General features: G+C 37.0%; 1 protein-coding gene and 1 long non-coding RNA gene across 2 annotated transcripts; one reads left to right on the forward strand and one right to left on the reverse strand.

The window, feature by feature from the left end:
* Positions 1 to 4,086: 4,086 nt before the first annotated feature.
* Positions 4,087 to 16,437, forward strand: LOC110839783 (cell division cycle 20 protein fzy). Its single transcript, XM_087340396.1, has 11 exons — positions 4,087 to 4,810; positions 5,633 to 5,718; positions 6,412 to 6,497; positions 6,914 to 7,057; positions 7,911 to 8,034; positions 9,968 to 10,161; positions 11,529 to 11,708; positions 12,698 to 12,825; positions 13,183 to 13,330; positions 13,828 to 13,929; positions 15,984 to 16,437. The coding sequence occupies exons 1-11, from the start codon at positions 4,740 to 4,742 to the stop codon at positions 16,167 to 16,169; spliced, it is 1,449 nt and encodes a 482-aa protein (XP_087196522.1). The 5' UTR covers positions 4,087 to 4,739; the 3' UTR covers positions 16,170 to 16,437.
* Positions 16,438 to 18,118: 1,681 nt separating this feature from the next.
* On the reverse strand, positions 18,119 to 24,887 carry LOC147871176 (uncharacterized). Its single transcript, XR_015532583.1, has 2 exons — positions 21,912 to 24,887; positions 18,119 to 19,240 (listed from the first exon to the last, which is right to left on the reverse strand). It is a non-coding gene; the product is annotated as an uncharacterized LOC147871176 (long non-coding RNA).

Here is a 24,887-nt window from a genome sequence, read left to right on the forward strand (position 1 = left end):
TCAGTTCATAATTGTGGGAGCTTCTGATTGCAGCATCAATATCTGGAGTGTTGATTAAGGCACACTGGTAAAGGACTATCAGAATCATAATGGGTGAGTTATCTTCCCATACTTTAAATATTGTTGTAGCATAACTGTATGATTCAACGCCATTGATACTAAAGCCCATCTCTGAGCATGGCCATGATTAATTTTATTCACATAATCTGTATAATTGTTCTTTTTGAATTTGTTTATCTTCTCAATTATAAACTAATAAAATTACATTTTAGTAGCTAGATTCTGCTTTCATCAGATAAAAGGAGGAGACGGGACAGAAAGTCTATCTCTTGGGCCCCCAGGTTGAGCTAGCCTCAGACCTGGCTCAAGGACAGCATCAGCAGCACATCACAATCACAGGACATAAAAGCAGTACCAATCTACCCATCTAGCTTTTACAGTAGTTTCATGAATATTTTAGACAGTTTTCAGTGTGTCAGTGTTGTATCATTTTATCTTTTTCTTCTTTTTCAATTTTTGGTATTGCCATATAAAATCAACAGGTAATATATTTCCATTGGAAAGTGGTTGCATGTGCAAGTTAATGTAGGTCTGAACATGACATTAATTGACAATCAAAACGTGTTCAAAGGTGACACCAGTAGCTACTTCAGTAATATAGTGCAGTAGTTGCTAGAAATTGTGTGAAAAGTAACTGAACATAGAACAGAATTAAATTAAACACCAACAGGAAGCTACATTACAGAATTGAGTTAATATTAGATTTGTTATTGAATAATGGTTTTTCAGAATGCTAATTGTCATAAGGTAAAAAATGGCCATTTAGTGACCTACAGTTCAGCAGAAATAAGCATGACAAAAAATGACCTTAAAAATTTTAAAGACCTCTACTCGGCAAACCATGACCACAACTTCACATGAGTGTGTCCATTCAAAGATCTAGAGCTCAGCATATATAAGCATAAAGTGACCTTAAATTGACCCTGAAAATTTTGAAGGCCTCTATTTATCAAATGCTTGGGTTGATATTGTCTTAACCTTGACATGACCTTCACCTAACCATGACCTCAAGTTGACATGAGTATGACCTTGTTTACAATAAAATTTACATTAACTTGGAACATATTTTTAAAACTAGTCTAGTTTTTTGTGTGGGTAGATGTCCAGTTTCTGAGTTTTTTTGTTTTTGTTTTGGAAGAATTATTCTTATGGAACTCCCTGTTACCAACATTAAGACATTCTTTATACAGTAATATGTCTTTCTTTATCTCTCTCTGCAGGCAGGTTAGGTGTTTGGACACATTCTGTGGAGGCAACTGCCAGCAGTCACAAAACAAACTGAATTCCAGTGACTGACACTAAGCTGCTATATCAAATAGTTCATGGTCCAACGTTCATCAGTTGCTTTGCAAAATAGTCCCATAATTTAATGCCTAATGAGGAAAAGAAGACAACAATGCAAATATTCCTTGCTTGTTATAAACTGTATATGTTGCATGATATATACATACAGGCTTGTCCCCAAAATTTGCTTAATCCATGTTGCTCAACGAGAAAAATGAGAGAATGCAGTTCTAATACTGTTGCCATATCATGTCGTCTGAATTCTTCATGATCTCACTTTCTATACCAGGATTCACCTGTATTTGGTTCACATTTAAATGTTGTAGAATATATACAGCTACTATTCACTGAACACATGAAATTACTTATGGGAAATATAACATAGCCATAATGTCCCTGTGTTTAATTTTAGATATGGGACATTCTGACAGGACCTCTAATCGATGTCCTTGTGGGGCACTATACTGATGTTTATGTCACCATGGCAGATTTGTTATGAAATGAGGACTTGCTCCTTCTCTGTGGTGCCAGTGGAAGTTTTCTTTCGATACATTTTACAGTGTTGCCAGATGAACCATATGTGAAAGTCCAAGGCAATTATAATTACCAACTTCTTGACTCTCTACGTACCTGTAAATTGTCACATGATGCATGTTTACTAGCCTTGGGTCAAGATACTGGCAACATTGTTGTAAGTATACTTACATGTACTTAATACTGGCTGAAGAAAGTATTGTTTGTTTGTAGTTAAGAAGGCAACAAATAGGTAAAAGTTACAAACTACTGGAAATATTGTTTGTATGTTCATCTAGTTTTTTATTCATACTTTTATAACATGAAATAGTAGCCTCTGTTTGTTATTATTTAAACAGGTTAAACCATTTTTGTTCAAGACCTGTGCTAGACAGAACAGAAAGAAAATCATGCAGTGGTTGTCAGTGATGTTAATTCAGGAGTTCTAGCTGGTATCTTGCTATTGGACTATGTAGTGTCAGGGCAGTAACAGAATTTAGGAGCTCAAATTGTACTTTGAAACCTCAGGAAAAGGAGGCAGACAGAAAAGCAAATGAAATGGACACCACAGCGAGAACCAGGCTGTTTCAATATAACAGTATAGACTTAGGTGGTTGGTGTGTTCTTAATTTGTATCTACGTTTTAGGGGAGAAGGGCCATAGTGTACTATGCAATGAAGCACATAGTTATGAAGTCATATTCAGCTTGAAATCTGATTAAACTTTCTTAACATTAGATGTAATCCATTCTACAGTTCTGATGAAACTATAATCTAAGATAAATTTTCCATGCACATTGTTTGTGTCCAAAATCTTATTAACATTGACTATCAGAACAGTTCAGCAAGGAAATGTAAAAGTATATTTTAACAAAGATCGTCATTAGCAAATAATACTAGTTTTTAGCAGACACAGGAATGGATTAAGAAAAATTAGGTGTGGAAGAAATCAAATGCAAAAAGCATAGTATCTTTGGCCATTTAATATTAAAATTTATCAGCTTATTGGGTAGCAACAATGAGAAAAAATTTCTGCTTATTGTTATATTGCCATATTTCTAACAAGAATATTGGCAACTGATTTCTTACAAGTTGGTTTTCAATTATATTCACATGTGACTGTGTTGATTTTAGTTGTATGTTTTATGGTTCTAGATATGGGAAGTCCTAACTAAAGTAATTCTGGCTACTTTGAAACTTCACAAGACTGGGGTTCAAAATTTGCTGTTTTTACCTCCTGCCTCAGCTACAGGGTCTAGTCTTGTATCACTTCCACCTGTAATATTACTGAGCGTAGGTGATCAAATTGGATGGTGGGATGTTGGCCGGTTGACCATGGTATCCTGTGGACAGCGACGAAAGATAAGTAGTGGTCAGCGAAGGAGGAAACAGAGTGGTGATTCTCCAAAGTTACCACTCAGGCCTGTTGATGATAGTTTTAATGGGTGTGCAAGAACTGGATACTTGGCAGATGATTGGTTAGGAAAAGGAGGAAAAGAAGGGACATTTTTGCTAGGTTGTGTGAAGCTTTTAGGACCAGAAGTTAAGAAAGTTTCAGCTTCCAACAACTTTGCTGCATTTACTACAGTGGATGCAAGTGGAATTGTCTATCTCATGAAGATATTGCAATGATACTGCTATTAAATATGTTGGATTTTGAAACAGCTTACTCATACGTTATATATCTGTGCACATGTGTTCATGTGTGTGAGTGTTATTATTGTGTTATTCTATCCCCATATTTTTTTATATTCTATGTGCCGTTTTAATAGAAATCTGATTTAAAGTGTGTCGTATAGAGAAACATTCCTCAACAGAATTTTATTATGTAGACTGTACACGTCTATTTTTTTCTTTCTCTCTCTCCGGGACTTAGTTTAGTATCTTTTAAGCTCCTAATGAATGTATCGTCAGTAAATAATTTTCAAAATCAATAATTTATAGTCTTTCTTATTTCCATTGAGGCATTCCAATGATATATATATATTATTTGATCACTGTATAATGTATGGTTTAAAGAATACATATTAGTATATATTACAAAACTATATGAGTATGTAGGATGATTCATTAAATACAAAAATTATACTTGCATTTGTTGATGGACAGCAGCATTTTATTTCAGCTACTAGAGTAACACCCATTAAAAATTAAGGGGAAATACTATATATTATAATATTCCTTCTGGAATACAGTATATTGTAATATATTTCATCATAACTTTTACAAGAATAGTCACAAATTTTCCCAGTCATTGCATTCAAAGAATATAATTTTTGATACATATGTTGTCATTACTCTTGGAATTTCAAAATACGCGCCATCAAGACGCCTACGAGCTAGCAAAGGAAACGTCCTTGATGGAAGATCTACGTTACAGACTACTGCTGCCATCTACGGAGAACTCGTCGCGACTACTTGAAGAAAGGAAGAATAGATGGCAGGTTGTGTACACCACAAGCACGATGACCGATCGTGCATGGACAGGCTTACCAACCATGCTTCACGCAATAACAAGCTTGGCAGTTCACGGCTACCATCACAAGATTTATAAAACGAAACTCTACCACCAACAAGGACCCGAATGCGAATGTGATCAACGATGCGACAGATACCACATAACAAAATGTAAAAACAGAACCAAATCCATCATTTAATATATCAAGGATTATGACAAACTAGATACAGGAAAACTTTCTTATGCACACCTGTGCGCTTTTCCTATGTTATTAGTGGTCATGCTTGCCAAACACGTACGATACCAGCACAGGTAACAAAATTTATTTCTTATAAGTTGGTCACACTGTATAACGGAAATCTACATAATAGTATCAGATTTCAAATTAGTCTTTGACAGTTCAACGTTTAAAGAAGTGTGTTAGAATGGACCAAGAAATAAGCGAATGTCCGATTACCCTGTGGCTGAAGAAGTGTCGGGAGGCCTCCGATTTAAGGTTTGCTCTTTGTGGTATTTAAGATAGTTTAAACGAATGTGTATAGTTGACGGTTTCAGAAATTTCACATTTGAACTGTTTCTTATGAAGGCATCCTGAATTTAATAATTGCTGAACAGTTGTCATATGAAGTTGAGGTTATATTAAGCCAACCAAAACTAATAAATTAATGTAAAATTGTTCTGTGAAGTGAAAAGTGAGGATCAATATATCATGTTGATTTAAAGTTTGACACATTTTTAAACATCTCAGTAATTTTTGAATCAAGCTTTCCTGCTGACACAGTTAACAGGAACAAGCTAATGGAAATTTTAAAGGCATGTAACATACCCAGCCAACTTAATGCAGCAAGTTATAACGTTTATAAAAAGAACCTCATTGCAATAAAAATTGAATCTGATCTCTCAGAATGGGAATTGTTAAGATTAACCTATCAGATGGCTGGTAATTTCATATGGTGTTCAGTTACACATAGAATATGGTGCGAGTGTGCAGTGCTGATAGAAGTTTTGTTTACTTCTTTTTGTGACAGGGCTGAAAGCAATGTTTCTTGTGGTCTGTGGAGATGATTCAGTATGTTAAATTGGAGTATGTTTTATAGCTTAAATGGAACTTTTAAAAATTAATGCTGTTTTTTTCAGTGCCATGCAGTATGAAGATATTCTAAGCTTTATTTCATATTGTGTGAATCCTTTGTTTTAACAAATCTGACTATAGTGCAAAACTGATTTAATCTTTATAATTTGTTCATGTAATTCTTAAGAGGGTAAGTAATTTCAGTTTATTAAACTTTGATTATGACACTAATTTTCTTTTAATTAGCAATGTATCCAAGAAAACAGCTTCCACTCCAACCTTGTCGAAGACTAAGTCCATTGGTATAAAGAAAAGACCCAAGAAATGGCAAGGTAAAGTATATATATAAAATATGTTCATTACTTGTAATATATATGTTTAATTAGGACCAGAAACTCATTTACTTCTTTGTCCAAATCTGCTTTTTCCTTAGCAATAGTAATTTTTCTTCGTTCTCTGCATTACTGAGAGAGAGGCCATGAGTTTTGTATAATGTGAAATTAAGGTTTTCAGAAGTTTCTAATTGTTATCAAAATAATCTCCGTATGCACTCCTTCTAGTCAAGTTACAAGGGAATCTGGTCAGTTGATTCTCACCACTTTTGGCCCGTTTTTCGGTATTGCTGTGGCCGCTCCTGTGACTTCTTGGCCAACATATTTGTTGATACTTTACAATTTCTTTAAAAGGAAACAGTTCTATTTTTCTCTTGCTTTACTGTTATTTTAGAAGGCATCGCTGCATTGCTTGCCATAACTCAGTTTGGCTATGGTGCAGGCAACTCAGGTTTGATTCTCAGTCAGGATTTTACAATCATTAAGTCTACAAATTGGCAAGCCAGTTTATTGGCTGTGGGTTTAACAAAAGGTGATTCCTGTATGATTCATAATAGATGACAAATTAAAATAAATATTAAATGTGTCAGTGAAATTTATGCATCATGTATTTTCATATTTTATTTGGGAGTCTGTAGTTTATGTGTACATTATTGTTAAATAGTATTTTAACCATTTTGTGTATTTTAACAGGTGGTGCTTCACACAAGACTCCGATCGGTGGTGATCAATTCATTCCGGTCAGAAGCACAACAAATTATGAAGTTGCACATTATAAGGTAAAGAATTTATTGGTGTTTATGTACCATGCAGGTTGTAATGGTTGTGGACCTTGAGAGATTACATCGTGATATGGGAAATGTTTGAGAACTGTGTTGAGTTACTAAACGCGTGATGTTTGCTGGTATTTCTGTAGTATATAGGCACTGTTTAAAATGTTATCTCGTATGTGGTTACAAGCAATTTTGAGGAATGTGTCATGATGCATTGTATTGAGGAGTTGGTAACTACCTAGAAAAGTTACTTTCATTATTCATGTCTGTGTGTGTGTCAGAATAACAAATAAAAATTGGGTTCGAACTTGGGAGGTGGGGTGGGTCCAAATTTGCCTGTGGAGAGTTAACTGTTATTTTATATTTATAATGTAACTTTAACTAAATTGAATTTATATGGAGTTGGTGTGATTTCCTTTCAGGTGACAAGGGAACAAGAAGCAGATAAATCGACAAGCCCTGCACAGAAAGAATACAGGCGCCTTTTATCAGAGTGTCTTTTTGGTGGGGAAATTAATAAAATGAAGATTCTGTCCTTCAAAAACAAAGCACCAGGAAGGCCTGTTGTAAGTTTTCTAGTTTTCTGTTTCATTGTGGTACAACAGGTATTTCGTAGGTGATTGTCTCACCACAACGATTGTTAATCTTACTGCTTGCCAACTAAGAGAACTAGTGTTACAATATGGAAGGTCAACACATTCAGTAAAACCCAAAGTAGAATGTTGGACACCGCAAATGACACATAACATTTTCTTATTTATGTTAGGAATCTCTTATCTGTGTGTTGTTTAAAGATACTTCAATTCTGAATTATTTTCAGGTGATTTGTTGCTTGTATTATAGGGCTAGATTGCTCATGTATTTATTTTTAGATCAGTTTTTTGTTAGCCAGAGAATTTCTGCATTCATTAACAGGAATTTAGCACTTACAAGTTAGAATTAAACAAGTTGATCTAATAATGTCTTCAAATTGAAATATTTTAGAGCTGCATGTAGGGAGTAAACCAAAAGTATAATTTGGCTTCTGTAATATAAATGTTCAGCTACCGTGTTTTAAAAGTAGCTGTTATTTGAAGAATGTATTCTGAAAATTAATAGGCATCTTGTAAATCACTTGAGAAGTTCTGCTATAACTACAATTTATAATCTGATCTTAAAATTTTTCTAAATATGTTATTAGCTGTAGTTTTTGCAAAAAGTCAATTTGCCTTGATATGCTGTTAACATGTGTGACCAAAATAATAATGATTTATGCTGTGCCCATTTTACATTTTGGAGCGCGCACAACTGTTTGAATATTCTTTATCTATTTTTTGTAATTAATTTCTTAAGCTTATAAATAGTTCTAATATTGGGTTCTGTTTGGCAATTTTTTCATGGGATTGTTCTATAAACTCATTTATGTTTATTCAATTGCAGGGATTTGCGGATTCTTTGATTAATATGTATTCCAAGGCACCAGCATCAACAAAGAGTTCAACTAGATACATTCCAAAAAATCCAGACCGAATTCTTGATGCTCCTGAGATTGTGGATGACTATTGTAAGTTGGTGTTGGTATTTATGTATCTTGTAAGAAATCAAATTCAAATATTTTATCAGCAGATGTTTGTAATGATTAAGCCTCTAAATGGGTCAATTTACAATGTCTGAAAGCCCAACAATCAAGACTCAAACTTTAGGATTAGAGTGGAACACAGGCCTCTTTCATGACACTTAATGGTTGCCTCAAACAGAAGTTTAAAAACAATTGACTTAGAGCTGGTAAATTTTTCTTTGCTCATCTCAATTACCTATGTAGTAATAAAGCAGACAGCTAATGCTTGTAATTGGTTCATAAATATGATGGAAACGAGACCAAAGCCTTATCTATGAATGAACATTATTTTATTCTGAGTAATAGCATGATTTTGGTTTTTGGGAATAAATCACATCGAATGTTGAAGGTGTTCCAGCCTTTCGGCAGTCTTTTTCTGAAAGGTGACATTATATACTGCAGTTATGATGATTATTTTATTCCATTGATATTAGGTTATAATTCAAGGCCTTTTATTTCTGGTTGAAGAGAATACAGTGAAACCTCTATCCATCGTTCCCAGAACTATCGTTTTCCCGGATGCATCGTCCGTTTTGTTCGGTCCCAAATACATCCCACATAAAATAATGTTACATTTTCCCGCTTCTATCGTTCCTCGAACTATCGTTTTATCGCATCGATCGTTCAAAAATCTTAGTCCCGGCCCACAATTTTCCCACAATGATCGTTTCTGAGAAATTATAACTAAATTTACGTGATGTTTTTAGAATTTAAAATGCTGGGTTTTGAGATAAATTAATACCGAAAGACGCACAATATTTTTGGAATACACAGTAGTGGTAACCTGTTATGTCGCCCAACCAGCACAGATTCTTTTGGAATGAGGGGTGATAGTTGGAGCGAATGGCTGTGCTCATTGTCAGAAATTTTACGAGTTTAATTAGGGTGCACTCATATTTCGTTCCAGCGATGCCAGATGGCATGTGCAGAGTGAATTTCTTCACAAATGCTTTTATTACAGGTACATGGTTCATCTCGTGTCTTCTACAGCTACGTTTCGTTGAGTTCGGCAGTAATAGTATTTCCATTCTTCCTGTTATTGTCCGCGAAGGGGGTTGGAGTGGTGAGGAAGTGGAAGACGACGAATGCGAGCCCGAAGCTGTGCCGAGTTTTGCCGAAGCATTGCCAAAAGTGAAGTCGTTCTTTTATGCGCATAATATTAGTGAACGTGACGAGGAAAACATTTTGAACGTGGAAAGGGCTCTGTTTGGCCTAAAACGTAAAGTTTCGACAAACCAGTTGTCCATTAAAGACTTTTTTGGTAAAAAGAAGTAACTTTGAAAGAGAAACATTGTTTTTTTTAAATTTTTAATGCTTTCCCGCAACTATCGTTTTCCCGTATTCGTCGTTTTTATTTCCCACCCCCGCCGAAAACGATGCATCGAGGTTTCACTGTATTTTGGAAGTCACTGATTAATCCTTATGTGTCAATTAAGGGCATTTACACAAGATTGAAGGAGTTTCATTATTTCATGCAACTTATTTGAAGGAAACCCTTGGTGAAGAGCTTCCACTTATGGTGCTTTTTAGTGGATATATTTATTTATAATATTACCATAATAAATCAGCATTTCAGTACAGTTTATTTCAAGAAATCCTAGGCAATAATCTAGTGATTTTCTCCACATAATGAACATTTGTGCAATGCAGTTTTCATTATATTGTATGCACAAACCCTGTGTAAATGACTTAAAGTATAATGGACACCCCTCAAACAATGTGTTGAATCTGGTTCACCTTACATGTTTTTGCAGTCAGAATATATGTATAGTCCGCAACTGTAATCAGTTTTTGGTTATGCATAATATACTGTGCCTCTTTAAAAATTTTGTTCTAATTTGAGTCATAAATTTTATTGTAATTGTCCTTATTATTTCAGATCTGAACCTGATTGATTGGAGTCCCAACAACATTCTGGCAGTTGCTCTTAACACCAGTGTGTATCTGTGGAATGCTGGTACTGGTGCTATTGAGAAATTGCTCAGTCTGGAAGGGAGTGATTTTGTATGTTCTCTGAGTTGGATACAAGAAGGAGATTGTCTTGCTGTGGGAACAAGTATGGGAGTTATACAGGTTTGTTATGTTACCCAAAATCAGAATTAGCAGCATGTAAATTGTCAGCTCTTGAAAGATGTTACCTTCAAGTTAAGTGGGAGGTGTGGATGAAACACCTGTATTCTTCTAGGTTCTTGGAGAAACTGACACCCTCTCTTTTTCTGAAAAGAAAAAAATCACTGGTACCTGAGGGGAAAATTAATTTAAAAGTTTTGATGCAGCTTGCAAATTATATCTTATTTATTTTCTTATTGAAAGTCAGGTGTGACTTAGGTATTCACATAGCTTATTATTATTATTATTATTCAATGTTCTGTCTTACGACAGGTCCATTGCTCTGCCCAAAAAGAGCTCTCCAGTTTTCCCTATTCTCAGCTTCTCGTTTTAATTCCTGGAACTTCATCTTCTTTCCTTGTTTCAGATCGTCGGTTAGCTGTATCAGTCTTCTTCCCAGTCCTCGCTTTCCTTCAACCTGGCCTTCGAAGATATCACTCAGTAACCCATTCCTTCTCATAATATGTCCCAGCCAGTTAGCTTTCCTTTGTGTAATCGCCTGCAGAATGTTTCTTTGCTCGTTGACTCTCCTCAATACTTCTTCGTTGGTCACTCGATCCGTCCACCTGATCTTTTTTATTCTTCTCCAACACCACATTTCAAAACTCTCCAGGTATTTCTGTTCCTTCTTCCTGAATGTCCAAGTCTCTGCTCCATACAGCGCGACACTCCATACGTAACACTTCACTAGTTTCTTCTTCATCTCCAAGCCCAACTTGCTAGTGAGAAGTATCCTCTTCTTGACGAAAGCTGCCTTGGCCATGGCTATCCTTGCTTTTACTTCCCATATACCTTATATCCATATAAATATGATGTTATTGGTGGAAGGAACAATCAGATGGTAAAATGTGTTTTAAATAACATGGTTCAAAGGTGACAATTACAAAATGTCATGTAGCAGCTCCTCATCGAACACAGTCACAGTGTGAAGAAAACATTTGCTAGTAGTTTGTATGGATATTTATTCTTGAAAGTACTTTTCTTTTTCTTAACTATTTATGTGAACGGTATTACTGTAGTAAACAATAAGTTCGTACTTCGTGGACTGTGTGAGATCAGTAGTAATTAGAAAACAACAAGATGATGAGATTTGAGCCTGGTTTGTGGTCATGTGGTTTGAAAATAATAAATAATAATGATAGTGGTAGTCATAGTAGTACAGGAATTGCAAATGTTTAGTGCACTATGCTATCCTTTATCTGTTGCCCCATTCAAAAAACTTTTATTTTCTGCTTTCATTTCATGACATTTTAATAAATGTTTTTGAGTTCTCATTGTTTTGTAATTTTAGAATACTCAAAATGATTAATCGAATTGTTTTGCTTTTAAAGTTGTGGGATTGCAGCGAGATGAGGCGACTACGTATCATGGGCGGTCACTCAGCACGTGTTAGCTCTCTGTCATGGAATTCCTACATTCTGAGCAGTGGTTCTGCTAGTGGTCGGATCATCCATCATGATGTTAGATGGAGAGACCACATTGTGGCTGTGTTGTCTTCTCATACACAAGAGGTGAGAAACCGTGCATAGAGAAATCCCGGAGGATGGAGCCAATAGTTTGTGCTAACTATGCATAATCCATTGGCATGTTTACAGACAGATTCATTCCCACAACACTAAATGAAGTTCTACTACCCACCATTTAATCACCTCTGCTGACAAACTACAAACATTATGTAGGCCAGTTTTAACAGTACCCTGGTCTGCTGTCCCTCCTTACCACACCATCTGCTTCATCTCCCTACCAAAGGTCATGCCATAACTTACGCAGTTAACTGCGGGGACCTGAGTTTGTGTTCAGGGTAGTGATATATTCACGGCAGGAAAAGGTTATAGTATTGGGAAGGAACTCTGATGCTACAAATCTCGACACGCCTTCCACAAATCAAAAGTTCGTTGTTACAGTAACACAAGATGAAGGTACTTTATTCACTTGGAGTCGCTGCAAGAAACCTTGCACTATACTTCATCTCAAGAAATTAGTAAGCTTTGTATGATAAATCTCATACCACCTGCACATATCTAATCATGGTGGTCTTCTGGGCTGTGACAGTGTTTCGGAGAAACATACTGTCTCCAACCCAAAGGCTGAAGTGAGAAGTGGTTGGTTTATATAGGGTTAGGAAAATGACCGGGCCATGGTGATTGTCCAGCTAGAGACCAGGAATGAAGAAGGGAGATGGAAATGGTCCAGGCCTATTGAAAAGAGCCCAAAAAGGGCCACTTATAATCTCTCTAGCTCCTTGTTTCCTATCAGCCCAGACTGTCCATCTTCCTTCCTCATTCCTTGCAGTTAAAGTGGTAAAGCATCCCCTGATTTGAGACCACTATAAAAAGGCATTGTTTGAGATAAGTGTTACTGTGCATTTCCCACCTCCCATCCCACTTTAACCTCTGGTTTTAGATTAAAATATTTACATGCATGCAGTCTCTTGAGAAAACTCCCACGGTCATAACATCATTTATATTAGATGTGTTATTGGTAACATCACTGTTTTCAGGTTTGTGGACTAAAGTGGTCGCCAGATGGCAGGTATCTAGCCAGTGGTGGGAATGACAATATGCTTTACATATGGCCAGTTGTGGCAGGACAGACTTTCTCACAACCCCAGCCATTATACTCTCTCAGGTAAGTGGATACTTGATGATGTAGTTTCCTATTTGTGAGATGAGTGGATGTCGTACTCTATCATATTAATTCCGTGAAAATAATAAAATGCTATTGTAGACATATATTGGATCTTGAAACTGTTCTGATATTGCAGACTTGATTGTATTTTAGTCAAACATTCTTGGGCTGTCAGTCATATCAGTTGGTTAAAAATCACCAGTGTTTCAGGGACCATCTCCATGATCATTGCTCTAGACACAAAAATGATTTTCACAAGGGAATGACAGACACGTTTTCAGTTTAATAGAATTGCACTCCAAAAATTGTGACATTCTATTCCAACATTGAGATGCTTATTTTCGTGCTGTGTTGTAGTGCACATGAAGCAGCTGTGAAGGCACTGGCATGGTGCCCATGGCAGCATAGCATATTGGCAAGTGGTGCTGGAACAGGTGACAGATGCATTCGCTTTTGGAACTGCAATACTGGTTGTTGTCTCAGCACCATCGACACTAAGTCTCAGGTAAGACCTGGATATTTACTGTATTTAAGACCCCTTGACTGCCATGACTATAGAAAATTCATAACTGCTTAGGCTGATGCACTGTTAAATTTGATAGGTGCAGTAGCACATCTATAGTTATTAGTTGAATAATTATAATTTTATTTAAAAATCTAGGCATCTCAATTTACCCACATCTCAAATGTGTATGGACTGTTGCCTAACTACTGCATGATTGTCTTGTTGAAGCTTAAATAAAATGGCCATTACCTTCATATTCAACTACTGTCTTCTGTTTGTTGGACATTAATACCACTAAGGAAAGGTTTATGAATGAAAAGTCTCCATATGTGTGTTAAACAATTTTTCATCCTCTTAGTTCATAATTGTCTTGATTTTTAAATCTGTCAGTCATTTGTCATCTTGGACTGGGTTATTTAGTGGAAGAGTACTACATGTATTTTGTTACTTCCTTGAATCCCTTGCAAATATTTACACTGTAAAAAAATGTCTTGCAGGTTTGTGGTCTTCAGTGGTCAACTACATACAGAGAACTCATCTCAGGTCATGGTTCTCCAAATAATCAACTAATTATCTGGAAATATCCATCAATGACAAAGGTAAATGATCATAATTTCAGTGAGATGAAATGTTAATGGAGAAGTGATTGAAAATGAATTGGTTATTTCTGTACAGTTTGTATTGGGAGATGTCTACGAAAGTTCACTCAGGATATGTCATGTATTTTAAAATTATACATATACCGGGTCTACAATTTATGCTGTAACGGCCTTGCTTGCATTGCGTGCTCGGCCGAGTGCACTGTTGGTGTGGGATAGAGATAGCGTGTTATTCCCGTGAGTCACAGGCGAATCAGTTTCATTGCGTCTCTCGTCGCGGATTGACGTTGATAATATGGTGTACAGTATTAAGCAACGTGTGTTCTTAGTCGAAACATATGCCAAATATTCATCCTACGGAAGATGCCGCCGTAAATATCGCAGACATTTTCCCGGTGAAAGTGTTCCTAGCAGGCCCACGATAGAGAGATTAATAAAAAAATTTTGTAGTGCGGGATCAGTTTTGGATAAAAAGAAGAACAGGAAACCACAATTCATTTCGGCAATTTCCCAAGAAGAGCTTCGTCAAGTATTTCGAAACATGTTAACGAGATGTGAAGCTTGCCTGCAAGCACAAGGAAGTCACTTTGAACATCTTTTGTGATTTAAGGTAAGAAAATTAATGTAATAACATGTGTTAGTGACGAGAAATATTCGTAGTTCGCTGTTACTAGCGGCACTGAAACTGATTCGCCTGTGACTCACGGGAAGAACACGCTATCTCTATCCCACACCAACAGTGCACTCGGCCGAGCACGCAATGCAAGCAAGGCCGTTACAGCATAAATTGTAGACCCGGTATAATTGGTTAGTCAGAAGATAGATTTATTTCACACTTAATTTTGAACATCCTGTGGCTGACATTTAATTCTTGTAGAACATGCTTGTGAAAACAGGCAGTTTTAATACCATTATTATCTTCCTGTCTGACCACAAACATGATGTTTCTGATGCCCAGATAGGCACCCACTAGCAAACATTTTGTAACCAAAAGTCTTCCTACCCCACTCTCTATTTACTTCATCATAAATCATGAGTCAGTATACGTACTTATGCCGCAGTACATGGCACCAACAACCCATCCCATGAGAACCTGAAATCTCAGAAAATGTTTATCCAATACTGTCGTGGCAAACTTTGTAACTTATATTTATTTTGATATTGTTCCCACCACCTTTACTCTGCCATGCTTGAGGGAATGAAAGAAGAAAATGGGGTGGTTTTCCTGGCCTCTCAATTTGTCTCCATTTTGTTTTAGGGTTGAAAGGCATTTTTTCCTCACAAGATATTTCTGCTCTAAAGTCTGATGACCATGTCCAACCATCAGTGTCTGCCTTCCTACAACTCCTATGTTTCTTGCTCTTGACCTTCCTTCTCTCTCTGTTGTGTTTCTTAACCTGTCATTCCCATCTTTATCACAGCCTCCATTGTGAACATTTTCCTTTCACTTTCATGTTCAAAGCCTTCTTTGGGATTTGTCTATTATTCATTCTTAATAAACCATTGCCCATACCATCTAATTCTGTTCTTTGTTAGTTTCTTTTCCATGACATTTAACTTAGATTCTCTTTTATTTATTTTTTATCCAATCTCTTTTAGTTTTTCAGTCTATGCTTCTTAAAAATCACATCTCTGCTGCCATTAGTCTAGTAGTTCAGGATTTTACTATTTAACATAAGAATCATGATCCTTAAATGCCTATTGATTTGGATTGAAACTCTTTTATTTTCATCATTGCACTGGGTGAATATTTTAAATTTGTACAGAGACCACAGACGTTAATAACTTCTGAGGTCCCTGTACAAATTTATAAAGTATTTCCAAAAATTATTTTTCATCTAAATGTCAGACTGTATCTTGTCGTCCAAACACCATACTAACGCAATACGAATACCATACCACTTCTGCAGCCAGAGTCAGTGTGTACTTTTACTGCGAGAGTTTATTGGCCCCATTCCAAACCCCAAAACAGGAGAACTAGTCCTTGCATAATTTTACCAATAAAATTAGAGCATTGATTAAGTTAAATAAATCAAGTCTTAAATTAATTCCAGGTTGCTGAATTAACTGGCCAAAAAAAGCGGGTCTTGCAACTGGCTCTGTGTCCAGACGGAAGCACAGTGTTGTCTGCTGGTGCAGATGAAACCTTAAGACTGTGGAAATGTTTTCCTCCTGATCCTGCCAAGAAGAAGAAAGACAGAGACACTGCTGCTCCCAGCATGTTTAGAGGGATTAGATAATGGAATTTGTCACCGTTTTGAACTGTCTAGTAACTTACATAAATTTTCAAGAAGCATACTTATGTGGAGTGCTATACAGCACTGCCTGTGGTTTTGGTGATGTCTACATAGTTTTTATTAGCCATAAATTTGGCTCAATGTTATTATTTGTTAAATAGTTTAAATTATTCTAACAGTAATAGTGATGAAATATGGTCACACAAATTATAATATACGAGGTGCAATCGGAAAGTTTCCAGACTGCGCGTATAAAAACCCGTACACTTATCTCAGGTATTAAATTCATCCATCACCCTCGAAGTAGTTCCCCTGGGAGTGAACACAACGATCCCAGCGCCGCTGCCAAGCCTGGAAGCATCCCTGGAAATCTTTCTTTGTCAACCTGTCAAGCACCATCTGCGATTCTGCCTGAATCTCTTCTGTCGTCTCAAATCTCCTTCCCTTTAGCTGAATTTTCATCTTTGGGAAGAGGAAGAAGTCACACTGAGCTAAGGAGGGTGCGGGATGACGGCCATGGTGTTTGAGGCCAAAAACTGCCGAACTTTGAGGGCGGTGTGCGCTGGCGCGTTGTCATGATGCAGCAGCCAGTTGTGGTTGCGCCACTTTGACGGCCGCTTCCGTCCTTTAGAATCAGCTGACAGGTCCCATAGCCTATCCCAACATTGTCGCACAAGTCGTTGATGGTACAACGTCGATCTTCGTGAATGGCCTGCCGAATCTTCGTAACATTTTCGGGCGTTGTGCTTGAAGGTGGTCGTCCAGAACGCTCGTCATCATCGACAGAGGTTCTGCCATTTTTAAAACGTGAATGCCACACAAAAGTTTGTGCACGACCCATTGCGGACTCCCCAAATGCTTGCTTTAGCATTTCATAGGTTTCCGTAGCCGTTGTGGCGAGTCTTTGGCAAGAGATTCAGGCAGAATCGCAGATGGTGCTTGACAGGCTGACAAAGAAAGATTTCCAGGGATGCTTCCAGGCTTGGCAGCGGCGCTGGGATCGTTGTGTTCACTCCCAGGGGAACTACTTCGAGGGTGATGGATGAATTAAATACCTGAGATAAGTGTACGGGTTTTTATACGCGCAGTCTGGAAACCTTCCGATCGCACCTCGTATCTATTGAGATTGTTAATTGTCTAGTTACCTATATGAACATTCAATATCCATACTTATGCGGAGTGTTATACAGCACTGCCTGTGGTTTTGGTGATGTGTACATAGTTTTTATTAGCCATAAATTTGGCTCAATGTTATTTATTTGTTAAATAGTTTAAATTATTCTAACCGTAATAGTGATGAAATATGGCCACACAAATTATAATGTATCTATTGAGATTGTTAATTGTCTAGTTACCTATATGAACGTTCAGTATCCATACTTATATGTAGTTTTATACAGGACTGCTTGTGATATATACATAGGTTTTATTAGCTTCAATGTTATTTACTTATTAAATAGTTTAAATTATTTATTTATTTATTTAGTGTTCTGTCTGACGACAGGTCCATATGAACAGGATCCTTCCATCCTTTTCTCGGACTGGGACCTGTTCATATACGTTCTTGGCAGATGCTCCAGAAGTGGTTTTCCATTGCCTTCTTCTGTGTATGTGAATGGAGTAATTGTTGGGATGCCCTGGAGGAAAACTCCGTGTTGCCTAGACCACGGCCTTACCCAACACAAGTTATAAATTCGGGCACCACTGGGAATCGAACCTGAGACCCCAGGATTACAAGGCCAGCGTTGTAACCGCTAGACCACCGTGGCGGTGTAGTTTAAATTATTCTAACATTAATAGTGATGAAATATGGTCACACAAATTATAATGTATCTATTGAGATTGTTAATTGTCTAGTAACCTATATGAACGTTCAATATCCATACTTATGTGTAGTTTTATACAGGACTGCTTGTGATATGTACATAGGTTGTATTAGGCATATATTTGGCTTCAATGTTATTTATTTATTAAGTGGTTTAATTATTACGACAGTATTTTTTTATTTATGGCATTCAGTTTTCACCCATCTGTTCACAGTGGTCACTTTTATGAATGTATTAATACAACCTTATTCGTGGAAAATTGTATTAGTAATATTCGTAATTTATATGGTGACCTTCAGAGACTGTAAAATCATTACATCTCTGTTAGGAAAGGCAGATATCACTTTCCTGGAGGACAATAATCAGAGAAGTTTGTTATTCATTTTGGTAATTCAAATTAATTGTATATGCATTTGTTGTGCTATCACTGCACATGTTGCGAATGAATATAAAATGAGAATATAACTAACAGCAATACATAATCTGTCTGTATAATGACAGCCATCTTCTGAAGACAAGCGTAAAGCCAACTCCTGAAATGTGTATACCACATACATATCAGACAATGAAGCGCTTGAGTTTATGTACAGTAGGTTAGGCCATGAAATGAATATTAATAAAATAACATATTGGGCCCAGGACACTTTGACTTCAAGGTATGTGCACTGAAAATGCTACATTCATTTTGCCACAGATGTATTTATCAATAAACAGCTGTTATGTCCTTAACCAACGTTTCGGAGGTCATACTGCCTCCATCATCAGGGCGATGAGTATGAAGATTTATGTCTTCTGGGTTGTTGCACTGTGTAGTCTGGTCGATGTTTACCAACGTTTCAGAGGTCATACTGTGTCCATCATCAGGGCGATGAGTATGAAGATTTCTGTCTTCTGGGTTGTTGCGTTGTGTAGTCTGGTCGATGTTTACCAACGTTTTAGAGGTCATACTGCCTCCATCATCAGGGCTATGAGTATGAAGATTTCTGTCTTCTGGGTTGTTGCGCTGTGTAGTCTGGTCGATGTTAACCAACATTTCTGAGGTCATACTGCCTCCATCATCAGGGCGGTGAGTATGAAGATTTCTGTCTTCTGGGTTGTTGCGTTGTGTAGTCTGGTCGATGTTAACCAACGTTTTAGAGGTCATACTGCCTCTGTCATCAGGCATCAGATGATTTCATTATTATTCTTTGGTCCATTTGTCTACACTGTGATATCTGATCATGTTGTCTTCAGTACGATGGCAGCCACCTGGACAAAGTACGTCCGTAGAAAGTTACAGAAGCAGCCAAAACCAATCTCCTTAAATGCAAATCAAAAGACGGAGAAAGGCCTCATTCATCTGCATACAGGGTTGAAGCTATGCAAGGGAGAAGGCAGTGCGGAACAAACCACACGAAAAATTGGCTAAAGATGACGAAGAATGGGCTTCTCCACCAGTACACTTTTGCTGCAGCATTATGGACCAACACACTGATATTAGGTTGAGTTAGAAAACTGGCAGTACCCTCAACAGAGCCAAGCTTCATGATGTCTATCTTCTGCACGTAGTAACTCCAGAACTCTAAACACAGTATCATGAAATTTGACTTTAGAAGTTAAACTAGAATTTTGGATAAAACCTGACAGCAATAACAAACACTTTACGGAACATGCATTTGTGTGTATCTTCTACAGTGTGCAGTGTTGCAAATGTGCCTACAAACATTAATATCTTATACACAATCATGGAACACAAACTAATATTAAGGAAAGACACAGATCTGTGACAATGTGGTCTGAGCACAGGGGAAAAGTTGTCACTGTGTCACAGCAACTTGTAGGAGAGAGGAATTGTGTATGAATTAACTACTTTTCCTATGAAGGCTGCATCTGATGTCAGGTGTTTCACCTGTGTCTTTTCAGTGAACTTCATGTATCAGATCAGTGGTTCTGAAATACAGTGCCATGAGATTTTACCAACTGAGCTGCAATCATCTGAATACATGAAAGGTTGTACAAAATTACTAAATATGCAAGTTAAAAAAATGAAATAACTGTTTGCACATTGTTATCTGTAATTGAGTATGCAGTATGTTTACAAACTTTGTGTGCATGTTCCTGGATCAGAAATAAGAAAAAATATTCCTATGAACATGTGTTCGCAAATGCAAGTTTTTAAAAATAATAGCCAAAAATAATTTTCAATGTATGCCTTTATTGCCAAGTATAAGGACAGGGATTTTTCTTTATAACAGATGCTCAAAGGTTGTTCCTCCAATCTCCACACATGCACGAGCACGACGTACACAAGACTGACCAATTCGTTCGTCCACACCAGGGTTTCCTCATATCATCTGGCATGCATTCTGCACACATTCCCATAGGTCGTCATCATTGTTTATGGGTGTTACATAAACGACGGACTTCAAGTGACCCCACAGATAAAAGTCCAATGGAGTCAGGTCCGGTGACCTCAGTGGCCATGCTACTGGGCCACCGCGTCCAATCCATCGCTGAGGGTACTGTTCATTGAGATGATCTCTGACACGACTGGAGAAGTGTTCTGGGTTCAGTCGTCCATAAACCACATCTGTCTTCTTGTATTCAGTGGTACATCTTCAAGGAGACATGGCAAGTGTCTTCTTATGAATCGCCTATATGAAAGTCCTCCTAGACATGATGGAAGCATGTGCGTGGACCAATGAGAATGTCACCAACAAATTCCTGCCGAAACGTTAATTGAAAATTTTTGCTGCAAGCTGGATTCACTTTGTCATAAAGTAATTCACTGAAACTGTTATTTCGAAAATGAAACATTTGCAACCACATGTTCAAAATTTTTTTCTTATTTTTGATCCTGGAAAATGCACACAAAGTTTGTAAACATACTTTTGACTCATTCTGTATATTTGTAATAAGTTAAAATTCATTTTCTTTGGTTTTTGATAATTTTATATTATTTGTAAATTTTAGTTCTCAGTTTTGATTGTACTGTACCACAATAAAAAAAGAGAGTATGCCATGTACGAACCAAAAGGTTGAGAATCACTGTATCAGAATCACAGCCTTCTGAATAATCTCTCTACTATGTGCAAAGCTAAATTAAGTAAGAACTAATGCCAACTCAACAAGGTTATAAGAATAGTAACAGAAACAAAAAATAAAGTAAGAACTGATGATTAATGAGGTGAAGAGTTTTGATCTAAATCTGCTTCATAAAATTAACATAAATAAAAAACTGATAATGACAGTGAGGAAGAAGCAGGGTAGGTCAGTCAGGGTTCTGTCTGACTTTTGACTGGGCTTCAATCCCCAGCAGGGGCTAAGGATTTTTCTTTTGGCCTCTGAGTGCAGAACATCTCTAGGACCCCTGCACAATGGGTACCGTAAGTCCCTTCTTTAAGGGTAAAGCACTGCTGGGGTGTGATGATGTTGACCACTCACCCCCATCTTCTGTTAATGTCAAGGCTGTATCAAGGCTGCAGTTATACCCCCTCTGTTCCACTTGCCCCATGGCGTGTATTGGGACCGCTTTATTTTTTAAGTAGTGATGTGAATAAAGCCAGCGTTCATGAAAATGAGAGTGGAAGAGCTGATGGTATCCGAAAGATGAATGACAATTCCTACCCAAACTTTTCAAATCATGTGTATTAGCAAAGAATTTCAAGCCTCCAGTGGCCAAGTCACATTCTTCCCCATCATAATCTTTATGGAGTTCTTGTCAGAGTATTTTTAATCATGAATTATTAATGGACCAAACTATTTTAGAAAGATAAAATTAGAAATCATCGTTTAAAAATAAGAATCTAAGAAACATCTGACCCTGACAGAGATCAAACCATTTCTTAATATAATTCTAAAAATGGGAATCAATTCAAAACCAGAACCTAAAGAATATTTTTTTGAAGACTGCCTTGACAGATGTCTGTTTGGTACTTACTGGGGATCAGAGATCTTTCAAATCTTCCATGTTGAGACCTCTGAGCCCTGCTGCTGTTCAAATTAGGGGAGACAACATTTGTAAATGATGCACCACCTTCTAGTGCTACAACCCACAGAAACCAGTGAAGAGGCACTCCAGTTCAGCAAACAGAAATACATTTAGAATTATGCAACTTCATCAACAGATCTCTCATGTATGAGTCTCAATTAACCATATACAAAAGGAATATAAATACATATTAAATGTAATTCTAATGCTATACTGACTATTTTGAGACAGCATTCCAGTTAAGTCAATTGACAATTTAGTCTTGCAATAATTGCTCTGATAACAACATTCCAAAATTAATATTTCACTTTTAAGGCTGAGTGGTATTTGCATGTTCCACTACCTTTAATCATCTGTAACTCTGAATTTTACCCACAGAATATATTTTCTGGGTTTTGTATAATTCTAAAATTACAAAGCAATTATTTCCTTAAACAGAATCAAAAACAATCTTTAGTGATGAGTTGTTTTCTTTACAGTGGCAACTGAATTGTTTATTATTAATTAGATGAACTTAAAACCCAAAGGGTTAATTATTGAATTAAGTGCACATAGTGAATCCAACCAAATACAGGTGCAACTGTTAGTTATACTCAGCTGCAATCATTATGCTTGTGCACCATCTCCTATAATGAAATGTAACTCGTAAATTGGTGCTCTTGTCTCATGCACAGATGGTCACATGATCAAATCCAACTCAGGTCATATGCTTTTATTAAAACCTGAAACTGTAAATATGTCAGAAAAAGTTATTAGTTTTTAGGGAGCAGAGAACTTTTATATTCACACTCTATGTCAAATTTGTCAAACATAACCTCAAAGTTTTATATTGTCACCATGTCTGTAACTGTTGATTTACAAATAGTATTTCAAGAGATTTGTAGGAACATTCATAATATGCCGTGGCCAGATCACTTCAGGTGCCATATATGTTGAAGTTCCACAAAATGAGTTTGTACGTTTGTCCTGTTGATGGAAAGAAAATTTTAAATTGAGTCATAACTCAGTTATTAAGTCTCTGGTAGTAGAAACAGAACTTCGAGCTTGACTAATACCAAAGACCACCATGGGACACTGTCCTGTGCCGACTGCATTCATCTCCAGCCCTAACAACATACGTCTTCAGGATCCCTCTTAATTCTGTCTTCCCCTCTTCTTCTTGATGTTCCAAATTCAAACTTTGCCGGAGGTTTTCCCACCAATTTTTTTTAGAATTTATTCTCTCCCGACATGACCAGCCCATTTTACTGTCCTTAATTAAACTACAGTAACAATACTCAGTGAGCTGTATGAACCACAAAGTTTCTTGTTACACAACTCATAGATCGGTCCCTACTTCTTCTGTCTGTTTCCAGTATCATCCTTTTTTCAAACACTTGTAATTTGTGTCTTTCCTCACAGTACGACACAAGTTTATTTATCTTACATACTTAATGTTCTGTATACTACATACGATGCTAATGGTTTTGATCTGAATAACAGTAACTTCGTATGAAACTCCAAAAGAGAAAATTACATATGGCAGTACTTATAGGTCCCCACTTAATGGTACCTGCACCTTGTCGTGGTGGTGGGGCTTGAGTACCTCAGTGACCCCAAGAGCTATGCTGGCGGTAGCATTGCTACTGGTAGGGCCTCCCTAGCCAGATTGGTCGAGGGGGAGAGGTCAGACTAAGACGGGTACCCTGGTCCTCCAGGTTGGGGGTTGGTCGCAAGGCTAACAACCTTGCATCGTAAAAAAGAATAAAGTTGAGAATAATTTGATGAATGAAGCCGGACTGTCCTCACGAAGACGAACATTAGCTAGGAACAAGGATAAAAATTTGGTACTACATATTGGAACATGGAATGTGCGCACTCTGCTACAAGTAGGAGCGATGAATGGTATAGCTGATGAAATTATAAAATATAGAATGGAAATTGTCACTATACAAGAAATTAGATGGAAAAATAAGGGAGTAATAAATAAGGCAAACTTCTCCATATATTATTCTGGGAAAGACGATAGGCAAGGAGAATGTGGAGTAGGGTTTATTGTTACCAGACAAATGCGTAAGGCTGTGCTGGCCTTTACGCCAGTAAGTGAAAGAATATGTACACTTAGAGTAAAAGGGAAACTCCATAATATAACACTTGTTAATGTCTATGCACCAACCGAGGGGACAGAAGAGGTGGCAGTAGATGGTTTCTATGATGAATTGCAGTCTGTATGTGATAAAATTTCGAAACATGACATGATAATAGTACTTGGTGATTATAATGCAAAGCTTGGGAAAGAAGAAGTCTATGTCAAACTATTTGGAAGGAATAGTCTACATGAAGAAACCAATAATAATGGCCTAAGGGTAGCACAATTTGCAGCTGCAAATAATTTAAGGGTCATGAGCACATACTTCCCAAGGAAAGATATTCATAAGGGTACTTGGAAAATTCCTGGAACAAATAATTTTAATCAAATAGATCATATATTGGTATCTAGGAGATGGGCGACAGATGTAGAAAATGTGCGCACATTCCGAGGGGCAAATTCTGACTCGGACCATTATTTAGTTGGGTTTAGAATGAAGCAAAAAATATGTATGGTTATGAAAGGGAAAATGGAAAGAATTAAAAGGTGGAATGTAGACAAATTAGAAGATAGGGGTACAGTACAGGAGTATCAATGTAATTTAAACTTAGAATTACAAAAGATAGAAAAAGGGCCTGATATTGAAGATGAATGGAACTGCATAAAGAATGCCATTTTAAATACAGCACATATAACTGTTGGAGAGACAAGAAGATCAAGAAATGAAGATTGGTATGATGATGAATGTAGATCGGTCGTGGAACAGAAGAAGCAAGCTAGAATGAAATGTTTACAGCGAAATACGAGAGCTAATAGAAATCTTTATAATGAAAAACGGATATTGGCCACCAGAATAT

Source organism: Zootermopsis nevadensis, unplaced genomic scaffold (genome assembly GCF_977971745.1).
Source record: "Zootermopsis nevadensis isolate Lab colony 2312 unplaced genomic scaffold, Znev_1.0 Znev_ptg000061l, whole genome shotgun sequence".
Classification (NCBI taxonomy): Eukaryota; Metazoa; Arthropoda; class Insecta; order Blattodea; family Termopsidae; genus Zootermopsis; species Zootermopsis nevadensis.